Below are 11691 nucleotides of genomic sequence, written 5' to 3' on the forward strand. Positions count from 1 at the left end.
TGGAGGCAGTGGAGTCCACCTGTAGTTTATTGACTTGTCTGTCTCTGCTACTGATGAAAACTGTCACTTTTTTTCCTTTTTTAACATCAAAAGAAAAACTGACGTCTTAGTCCCTGCTTTGAACTACTAATTTGTTGATACTGACAGCTTAAAAGCCTGGAAGAGCTCACTAGGTACACTGCTGCATGTGTTTTTCCTTCCCATTCATTAGTTCCTTCAGGCTTGTTTACAGTCAAAGTGGTGGTAAAGCAAAAATTAAACTGTGTCTAAGGTGGCCGACAGGTGCAAACGCGGCCCAAAAACATTTCCGCGGGGAGAAACGCGATGCAGTCTCAAAAACTATGCAAATATTAAAACACAAATGCGCCAAAACCCACGCAAAGGAAGAAACATCTTGACCAATTTGAAAACAAAAGCGTGACAAGACATGCACAGCGTTTCCTAAAAAGTGCTGCATAAACTACACGCTGAAATGAATATGCAGATGCTCTGGATAAAGTAAATCTTCTGTAAATGTCAGTTATTAGCCATAAAAAGCCTGGAACAGACCATGTTAGGCTTGTTTTTGGTTGCTTGCTTATATATTTTCTGACTTTTACTGTGATACTAGAATTTAGAATGTTATAATCTACAAATACAATACGACTGCTTTTGTCAAATTAATGAATCATTATTAATAAACACACACATAAACCATGCACAGATTAATGGCACACTGGTGCAGAAGAAGGCAATGATAGTTTTATCCAATCAGAACACATAGTGTCCTTCCTCCATTGGGTATCTCTTTTTGTACAAATAAACTGGTATTTGTGGCTCCTCCTCAGCAGTTTGACAAAAACTCCTGGTGGTTTAAGCACTGCCCTCCATCACAGCAGCTTTTTAAATGAATGGCTGCCTTTATATTTCCTTGCTGAAGCTTCCTCCAGGAAGTCTCTCTGTGCTCCTCTGAGCAACAGACGTCCTTCATGATTAAAGACTGCCTCAGTTTTGGGGCGATGGGAGGATGAAGGATGGAGGGGAGTTAAAATGGGAGAAATGATCATGTGTGTTAGGAGTGATGGGGAAAGCAGTCCTTTTCAGAGTACTGAATCACTCGAATCTGTTTATTCAAAAAGATTTGTTTAAAGGATTTATTGCCCAGTGCTCCAACCGCGTGTAGTTAAACTCATTGAAGTGGAACACGGATTAACCTTCAGTTGGTTAAAGACACCATTTGCAAACGAAAAGCCTTATTATGTACAACACTTGTGTTTTTTCGATACCTATTTTTATAAATAAAATATTTAGTACAATGCCCCTTGATCCTTAAACAAAGGAATTAAATCCATGTTAAACTGTCATACATTTACACAGCACCGTACACACAATCCGTACCAAACCGGGAATTGAACCTGCATCCCTCTGGATACAAAGACAAAACCCTACAAACTGAGCTCCTGCCACACAAGACATGACAGCAAGTATTATGCATTAATAAATGAAGCTTAAATTACATCTTGTTATCCTATCGTTTCAAAATACATCATAGGGCTGTTTTTAAAAATGTCTTCGGTTTTACAGCCATTTTTCTTTGTTTGCATGGTTTATCAAAATCTCTCTAGATATACAAAACAAGCATTTTGTATAAAATGTCAGAATACATTTTCCCCTCAGGACCACGTAGACGGCACTGCCTCATGTGTCTGTAACCTCCAAGTGCATACAATTCTCTGCTGATGATGTAACACAGCTTTGCTTTTGTTATGGCCATATTATGTCCATGTAGACGGAGAGCACTCTGAGGTTTAGAAAAAAAGTTAAAAAAACCCAGCTGAGGCTCCTACTGACAAAAACACCCCCCGCTGGCTTCCCACCTGAAAATACTACCAGCTGTGTGAGATGGATTGCCTGCTGGGTGCTGCAGAGCACATATTGTGTCCTGTAGAGTAAAAGTAGTACTACAACTAGGCAACAGAACGTGTGTGGGAAGTTTCTGTTCCTGTTTTTGGTAGGTTTGGGCACAAAAGCAACTTGGTTATGTAAGGGGAAAGATACTGCTAAAAAAACGACAAAGGACTTTTTTTTGCAAAAATAAACCAGCACGAGTAGTTGGAGTTTGCAGCCAGCAATGGTTTACAGAAGAAGTCCTGCTGAGCACAAATGCTTTTTCAGTTACACACATTCACAGCTACCATCCAGTACAACCAGAAACTCGTCACTTTGCAGCTCAGTAGTAGAAACCATTTTTGTGCATGTTGCATTTAATATGAACCTTTAATCACAACATATGTCACCTGAGTATCATATTCATTCAAAATGCAAACAAAATCCTAAAATACAATAACTCTCTCTGAGTTTGAATTTGTTTCTACAAGGGCTTGGCATTAAATTGATTTTTAAATTGTTATTGTGAAATGGGATTAAAAATCCCAAAAATGATGTTGGAAAATATTATATTTCACAAGTGGCTTTTCCTTACGGTGGCCAAAATGTACAAACGTGCTACAACGGCCCATAACATTTAGATAGTCGCACATCACTGTGCGACAAGTTAACTTAAATGTTAGTTTTATTGGCTTATTTTTACAATGAGATCACATGATTCCTTCCGATATGATTCTAGATGTGCTGTAAGCTATCTAGATCACCTTACCCAGTCATTTCAAATTTACTGACAAAACACTGACAAAACAGGCTAACTGTGCCAGCAGTGATAATGAACACATGAACAAGCCCTCAGGTCCCAGCTGTGTGCATCCTTTTTTAATGTCCCCTGGTTTCTGTCATGTTTGCACCTGTCGGCTATCGTATTTCCAGTTTTAAAGGCTGCCACAAAGTAAAGTGATGTCATTTGTATTTTACTTACTTCTATTTGCCTTCACTTTTTCATTATAGTGACATAACTGATGATAATTTAACAAAAAAAAGTATTGTGCGAATACAACCCTACAATATCATGGGGATATCAAGGTATATAGTTTTCATTTTTCTCCATATTGCCCAGCCCTAGTTTCAACGTGGCGACGTGTGTGCAGGGGGTGATTCTTCATTACTATATCAGCCCCTGCTTTGGTTTTGTGTGCTAGGTTCTGTTGCATTTTTTCTGGGCCATCCTCCCTCATCAAAGTGATTAAGCAATTACACTGATTATACCATGCTCAGAAGAACGAGGGAAGGACCCTAGAGTATTGAGTGCTAAAGTTTTCTTCGAGATAACGGCTTAATTTGAGCCTAATCAAAATAAAGCCCATTCTTTACGTCTTCAACCTTCCTTCAGTGGTGGGTGGCTCATGGGGAATTGAGAAGGCAAAGGGAAGATGAAGGTTGGAATCCTGCTATGGTCTTTTATAACTTCACTTTCATGGCATTTAGACCATATGCAATGCATAGGCATGCTTTTATGACGCAATGAAGAGGCCTCTCTTCTCTCCTCCTATAATAATTCACATTTCAGAACAGATGATACAGATAGGAGCTTCTAAGATGCTGCATATACCCATATCACAGAGTTTGGGAAATAGATCAACATGCAAGTGCATCTCTCTGCGGCTCTGTGCATCCATAATGAAAGAGGAGTCTGAAAAAGTCCCATGGATAACAGCCTATATGCATCGATTCCCTCACATACACATACATATTTCAGTCCTACATTTCCCATCAGCCTGTAATCTCTACCATTTCCCAATAAAAGCTAGCCATAAAACACACATATTTTGGAGACAACATCAACATGTAACCACAGCAGAACTCAAATCACATCCAAAAGCAACGAGATTGAAGCCCGAGTGTGTGCACAACATGGGAAGAAGTGAGAGGGAGAAAAAAGAGGGAGGGGGTTGGATAAAAAGAGGAACTCACCCCTGGAGGATATCTGAAGGAAGAGGCGGGGGTCTGAAGCGCGTATGGCCGCGGTGTATCGATCCTCCATCACGGGCACCTGCGCCTTTTTCTCAGGTATGAGCCGAACCCTGAGGCGGCCCCCCTCCACGCCGAGCCACCACTCCAGAATAGTTGTGAGGTCCATTTCCAGGTAGAACACCGGGGCCTCCTCTTGCACAGACAGCCCCCCGCATCCCGTCCTCACTATATCCTCTCCGATTTCCACCACCACTTGGTTTGATTTTCTGCTGACTTTCGTCAAGCCCATTTCCAGAACTTTGGACAGCGGCCGCTGGTAGTAGAAGGGGAGCTGTCCATCAGCGGACATGTTCCTCAGAGCTGAGTCAGACTTGGGGTCCAAAAAAGTGGCTATGGTTTTCTGTAAAGGAATGCAGAGCATTGACAAGTGTGCGCGCACAATGTAACATCCGCTAAAAGTCTGGCAGTCGCCGTTCAGGGGTCTCTTTATGAACTCCGCCAGGTAATAGCGCAACAGAGAAGGGACTGCAAAATCCACAGCTAGGGTTTTCCTCTTGATCCTGGAGTTCATGGTTTGGTTAGAGTCCCTTTTGCTCCCTGTTTCCCCGCTGCTGCCACTGCTGCTGATGTTGCTGAAGCCTGAGGTGGAGAGCTCCATCCCCGCTGTGGTCCGTGGCGAGGCACACTGCAGCCCAGCGAAAAATGTCGCAGAAGAAACAAGCAAAAACAATATCCTGGTGTCCATGATGAAATAATTGTAGTATTGTGTTCGCAGGAGCACCCTAATAATCCCACCGTCCGCTGCTTCCTCTCCGCTCGTGTCACAAAAACCCAGAGCAAGATCTCAAAGTGCGAATCGATGATCCTGCGGGTCCTCCACGCCGGTGCGCACCAAGCCGAAGGGAACTGGCTATTTACATTTGTTTACCACTGACTGTTGCAGTCCTCCCTTCATCTAGCGGAAAAAGTGCCATTTCCCCCCCCGAGCCCTGTTTCCCCCACACTCACACAGGCGCGCAGCTTCTAAGACAATGCCTTTTTCTCTCCCATGCGAGCCGTGTGCGCGTGGCTCTCCCGGACGCTGATTGATATGCCGGTCGGGTCCGCTCCGGTGGCTTTCAAAGACTCCCTGTCTCTTGGCACAGTTGTGACGGCCGTACAAGTGGTGTCTCTGTCAGCAGCGGGATGCAGCGTCGCGCTTTCCCCTCACAACTACACCATGCATGCACAACGAGTTTGGAGGAGCCGAGCATCAATTAAAGTTTAAAAATACAATCATAGCCTACCGTGCAGTGTTGGCTAATTGGAAAGCCTGGCAGCTGTCTCTCAGGTTAATTGTCTGCTGAAGATTTCGGCGCTCGTTTGGTGCAAAACTGGCAGCTCTGTCGTGCCAGCACATGCGGTAAAGTCAGTTATTTGACGTCAATATAAGCCGTTTTCTCCCAACACGACTCCCTTGCGAGAAAAAGCCTTCCGCCGCTCTTGACGCGTCTGGAGCGCTCTTAGCGCCACCGTAATGGTACCCGTATCTTTATTGAATTTACAAGATGCCAGGAGGCAGAGCATCCAGTGTCTCTGGAGATTTCTCCATGAATCACCAAGCCTTTGGTGCGTCCGGAAATTGGATTGGATTAGTCGCACTCTCGCCGGGTTGTGGGCAAATTAAATAGTTTCAGAGGGAGACCGTTTGGGTTGGAGAAGGAAATGTGGCTTTGTTGCATCTGATGTGCAGAGTCCGTAAACCATAAAGGAGCTCCATTGCAGCACACACAACCTGCTGAGATGGAAATCAAGGGGTCAGTGTATGGGGCAGGAGCGCGGAGCAATGCCATAAAATGCTGTATACCTAAACATACACTACACCTCTCCCCCCCCCCCCCCGCCTACCCTCTCTATTTTTCTCTCTCGCCAAAAAGTTGATCGGATAACACACCCGCTAGATGGCGTCAGCACATACTTATGGTAATTCACACTCCTCCTTTTCACTGACGAATCCATGAATGCTTAATTACTTTGGATTGTTTTACTCAAGTGTCTTTACAGGCGTGTATTTAGAGGATAGTGTGGAAATTCTATATGAGCTGAGGCATCACATAATCTAAAATCAGGACTTTTAGATCAAGGTCAGATTACAGAGATTAAACATCTGATTTCCAGATTTACTGTTTTTGGCAGCAAAGGTAGAAATTGGCCCATTCCATTTTCAATTACAGTTTAGTGTAATCTACAGTATTTTGATTGAAATATTGTGGTGTAGTACAGGGGCCAGAGATTTGATCAATATATATTTCAAATGCGTTTTTTACAGTTTGCTAGATTCAGTAGGCTAGTGTATGTCTTTATGTACACGTTGTTTGCTACTGTGTCAATAAAATGGTGTATGATTGTAAAATGTGTGTTACAACAACATTAATTCAATCAAAACTCAGTTTTTAGAAACCAAAGTTATAGAGTATCCAATTTCAGAAAACAAATTAAATGAATGAGAGAACGATTGAGTAAAGAAATAGAAATGCAATAAGGAATAACAGTATGTTTACAACTTTTACAAAAACCTGCTTAGTCTGTGGCAGAGTGAACAGACAACTGTAAATCATGAATGGTGAAGGCGAAATTGTGGTCTTGACTATTTTATGTGGGTTTTATTATTTTAGATACTTATATACTCACTGAGTTTATGACGATGTTGCATTATAACCCTATGTATTGTTTCATTTTTTTCACTTTTATGTACATGTAAGGTATAGCCGATAAGTGCAAACAAGCTACAATGGCCAAAATATTTCCATTAGTATTAATCTGAAATAATTCAAATATACAACACAAATGTGACAAAACACACACAATATAATAAACAGCTTCACCAACGCACTGCAAAAGCACAACGCTGCAATTTGAAATGCAGCAAAAAGCGCACTGCTGTTGACTAGGTCAGCTAGGTTAGCTAGCTAGCTTACACTAAGTCTGCAATTATATAGCAAGGAATCATGCGATCACACTGTTAAAATAAGACGGTATAATTTACAATTTAGGTCATTTACCAACAACAGTGACAGTTGGCAAACTTTGCAATCCCCAAACGTCAACAAGTACTCGGGTCCCAGCAGTGTGCATCACTTTTAAGTGTCCCTTGGAAACACTTTTTGTTGTGTTTTGTTGTGCGCTTCTTATATAAATTGCAGCGTTTTCTACTGTAGCACCTTTTGTAAAAGCTATGACGAGTTGACTAGTTTCCTCATTTCTGTGAGTTTGGCTCATTTGTGTTTTTATATTTGCACAGATTTTGCAGTTGCAGCGCGTTTCTCCTAAATCTGTTGGGCTGTTGTGGCAGTTTGCACATTTCAGCCACACTACGTGTCCAAAAATGGTCAATAACCAGAAACACCACAGCTATATGTGTGACCAAGCTAGTCACTCATTGGAGACTTTCTAGAGAAGTTTGAACGTGTAGGTGAAGATCGAAAAAGATATAATAGAGTTAAAAAATGAACACAGGGAAGAATATCTGTTCTACCATATCACTGAACATGACAGTTCTTCCTCCATTTATCCCGGAAAAACAACTGATGCTGCTTTTGTAAATGTTTCATTGCTCTGCACAATTTTGTACATAGACATTATCATTGAATGACATAATGCCATATTTATTGTTATGGCCATTTTTACAGCTTACAGCGTCAGCAGTCTGCTGATTTCACTTGTTTAAGCCACAAGAAGGTGATTGTGGTTAATTATTTACGTGAAGAACTCAATTGTTGTAGCTCTGCTCAATACGACCCCATTCTTTCTCACTAATCAAGAAAACCATTCTTTTCTGTTTTGCTACAAATGTTAAACCTATAACTACTTTATTTTCCCTAGATTGAGAAACAACCTGCTCTCTTTTCTAGGGGTTAATTGAGATGCACCGGCAGAATGGGAATTATTATTATCTATATCATTGATTGATGACTGCCTTGTGTCTGCATAATTACTTCCCAATAATGGAACTGCCTTCGTCGAGGCCATTCTTCGTCTCCATTCTTCTTTAACTTGCTTCCTTAATTTGCTCCTTTATCGCCATGATTGGACAAGGCAGTATTGGTTTATTTGTGATGGGGTTGGATATACACACTGGTGCATTTCTGTTCAAAGGTGAGGACACCCACATCCAGTAGATTAGCACGATCTTCAGTCAGTTCACATCTTCTAACGTGTTCATGAAAAGATTACTGGAAGGGCACAGGCACAGGGGCCAAAAGTGTGCCCAAAATGGCATTTACCTTTGAAATGTCAAAGAGACACGTACCAACCAAGAAGAGATTCAAAATGACCATAAAGAAATGATCACAAAGAAACTCAAAGCAACTACATAGAGACACAGAATAACTGCAAACAAATGTGAAACAAACACAAAGATGCAGAAATGACTAGGAGACTAAAAGGAGAAACAAAAAGAGAGCAAGGATGACTATGCAAAAGAAGTGACAAGGCCTTTACATGTCTGTGCCCAGGAGCCCGTTGTAACATATTCCTCCCATGCAATACATGAATCCTGAAAAGTACATCTAGTGCAGAAGTGCCTTAAACACACACACTTTCTCATGGCCAGCAGGGGGCGACTCCACTGGTTGTAATAATGTATTCAGAATGTATAGAGGTCTATGAGAAAATGATCCTATGTCTTACTTTATTTATTAAATTAGTGTACACTTTCCTAATGAGTTCATGTTGTCAATCCTTAGTTTTTAGTCTTCTGCATTACAGCATGGTTTTCATTTTGCAAATGATGGTTATATTTAGATTAAAATAGACAACAAAGCAGTATATGTTTTAGGACGGGCCACCTTGGGATTGACAGGTCACTGGTATTGTTCTTGTAACTGTTGTAACTTGTAACCCTTTCACGGTGTGTAACCAGTTCAATAAAATCGATTGTGGCATTTTTTTCTTGCCTAAAATGTCTTGTATATAGCATTCAGTTGTATTCAGCCCCACCCTTTCGTGTGACTTCTGGGTCCAGGAAACGAAAATGGTAACTGCTTAAAAATCTAGATGGCTTTTGCCAATTTGCTGAACTCAAGGATTCAGATCCCTAGTCCTCACTTGTTATGAACAGGGAATGGTTGGAACAGAAGTAAAAAAGGTTTCTTTCTTCATTCATTGTGCATCCCACCTCTGAACACTTTATTCTCAACAAGTTGTTTTATTCACAGTCAGAGAAGGAGAGGAATCATAACAAGGTGTGGGACGGACTGAATAAGGTCTGTAAGAGCGAGAGCGAAACGTTGACACAGACACTCTGAAATCCATTCAATATCTAATCTGCAATGCTGTACCCACAAGTGGCGAGCTGTCGGGACACACTCACACTGTCCGCTGCCTTTTGATGCATAATATTTTACATCAATTCAAGAGATTCTGCTATGTAATTGCTTCAGTTGAGATTAGCCTGTACGTTAAGAGCTTTTCTTGCTAGCGAGTGGCTAAACCCAGGTTTGATAATGTGGCTGCAGTGTGAAATGAACTGTGAAAATGGTATATAACCACTCACTGAAACAAGACAATATCTGGAGTTATGATTAATAGATTATGCACATCAGTAATGTTAGCCAAATTGATTTTTAACTAGCAAAACCCAAAGTAAAGCATTACAGCTTGATTTCCATTTTCCACACTAAATTGATTTTGATGAACAGATATTTGTGTGCATAATTGTGACCAGGATGAATTTCTTTTGCAGCACTGCGGGCTAAAGAGAAAGAGATGGCTGAAACATGTATGGGCTAGGATGAACGGCACTTTATTAACTGCTATCGCCGTATTCATGGTAATAGGCATGCACTTTGAAAGCCATTTGCCAGACCGCGAAGGCAAACTTAATTACTTTCTGATTGATCACTCATTTCCACTTTTCATTCCCTTTGCAGTAAAATGAAACAAAGACTGGATATCCATTACCCACAAGGCCACTGTCTTCAACCACACTTAACAAGCTATCGTTTCCATTTCATCTGAACCACATTTGGTATCCAGCTCACAGGTCAGTGCATGCGGAAAGGTCGGTGGGGGAGTGGTGGCGTGATAAATTACAGACAGATAAGTTCCTACAAAGACCCCCCCCCTCACACTCGAGCACCACTTTTCATGGCGCGTGGTAAACCTCATAAATCAGCGGCTGAGTCCCCACGGGCGACCCTTTCAGCCAGCATCATCGTAGTTCATGGCCTCGTCCGTCCACCTACGCTCCTCATCATTGTCGGTGATCTGCAGAGGCAAAGATGGATGTTTTATCACACACGCACAAACAAAAAATCCCAATGCGTTCCTCCAGAGTTGTCAATCTGCTTTTTTCTCATCCTTTCTCACAACTTCACAGGCCATTTTAATCTTTTGTCTGTTTTTGCTTTTTCATTCATGCACAACACGTGTCTGCAATGATTGAGGAAGGAGCTGCCGACTCTCACACACTCTAGCCATGCATTTTACAATGCCAGGGCGACAGTCCCCGCTTCCTTTAGAATTCCCAACTCATGACATTTCTTCTCTTAGTTCCATAAATCAAATCCCCAGACCTGCTGCGTTAAAGAAAAGAAATAAGGCTTTTGAAGAAAAAAGAAGAAAAAGAAGCTTTTCTCACAGAGAGCGTTCAAGATTTGTAGAATTTTCTGTTGACAACTGTAATAAGAGTTTGGGACGGTCATCTCTTAACAGTGCACAGTCACATGTGCATGAGGTAAACTTTTGATAAGTGGAAATTCCCTGGGTAGGGGATGTGAAAAATAGCGGGCTCTTAGCTCCAGTCCACTGAGCCTTCTGCATGGCCAGCACTCGCATTACTCATTGCGTTGCAAGGCCTGGGCCCGACTTTGGCCAGGTAATTAGCATGTCACTAGCAATGCTGATTTACGGAAGTGCTTCCAAAAAACATAACTCTTAGTCTGATTTTGTCCAGCAGAAACAACAAATGCTTTGGATCAACAGGATTTCCTGCTCCTAGACTCAGATAAAACTGAGATGCTGGTCATTGATCATTATTGACTTACACAACAGTTTAATAAAGTAACTCCAATTTAAGTCGCCAAGAGTACAACGTTTAAGAATCTTTGGTTAGGTTCGATTGGATTTTGACGATTGCCTTTTTGATGTTTGAGAGGGATTATCTTTGAGTCAGGTATAACTTTTTTTGGCAAATTATTGTGAGAATGAAATAAATGACTAGAGTTTACCTGGCCTTTAACGCCTCACAGTGTGAACAGTTTGACCAGCCAAATGCTGGATTATAACTTCCACAATTCCCTACAAAAAAAAAAGGACATTTGATTCAGACAGCTTTGAGAAGTGGCTGCAGTTAGTTAGACTAATGGCACACATTTGTCTTTATAAAGGTTGAGTTCGTATGCAAGCTTCTACTCAGTAAGGTGGGAAAAACAGCAATGAATGTTTGGAATTGTACAAAGTAGTAAATCGATAAAAAGATTGCTGGAGTATATGTGGTGCAGGGTGGGCGAAGTAGTGTTTTCATCATGAGACTTGTGACCTAACTGCTTTAAGACTTTTCTGAACCGACTCAGATTTCTGAGAGGTTTCTTTACAGTGTGCTCATGTTTGCCAAGCTTCACCTTCTTAACCCAACAGAAGGCCGACTGCAACTCTGCCTCTAACCATATGGTGATGTTTACCTGCTCCCCAAAACAGCTCTAGAAATGTAAATAAAGCACACACAAACAAATAGACATACATCCAGCACCAGACACTTTCTTTCTATTTGCTGCTATGGACAGTGATTGCTTTACTTGTGTGAGGCAGTAGTTCACTCTGTAGGGGCCAAAGGGTCACCGGTTCACATCTCAATCAGACCAAAGAAATATG

The 11691-nt window shown here is 41.5% G+C and overlaps 1 protein-coding gene across 1 annotated transcript in view; it reads right to left on the minus strand.

The window, feature by feature from the left end:
- Positions 1-4641, minus strand: part of alk (ALK receptor tyrosine kinase) — a 373391-nt gene extending 368750 nt beyond the window's left edge. Inside the window, exon 1 of the mRNA XM_063908860.1 lies at positions 3841-4641. Within this exon, the coding sequence (XP_063764930.1) occupies positions 3841-4585 (745 nt within the window). The 5' untranslated portion in view covers positions 4586-4641. The remainder of the gene's footprint in view (positions 1-3840) is intronic.
- Between the last annotated feature and the right edge of the window lie 7050 nt (positions 4642-11691).

The sequence above is a fragment of the Eleginops maclovinus genome, chromosome 19 (genome assembly GCF_036324505.1).
Source record: "Eleginops maclovinus isolate JMC-PN-2008 ecotype Puerto Natales chromosome 19, JC_Emac_rtc_rv5, whole genome shotgun sequence".
In the NCBI taxonomy this organism is placed as follows: Eukaryota; Metazoa; Chordata; class Actinopteri; order Perciformes; family Eleginopidae; genus Eleginops; species Eleginops maclovinus.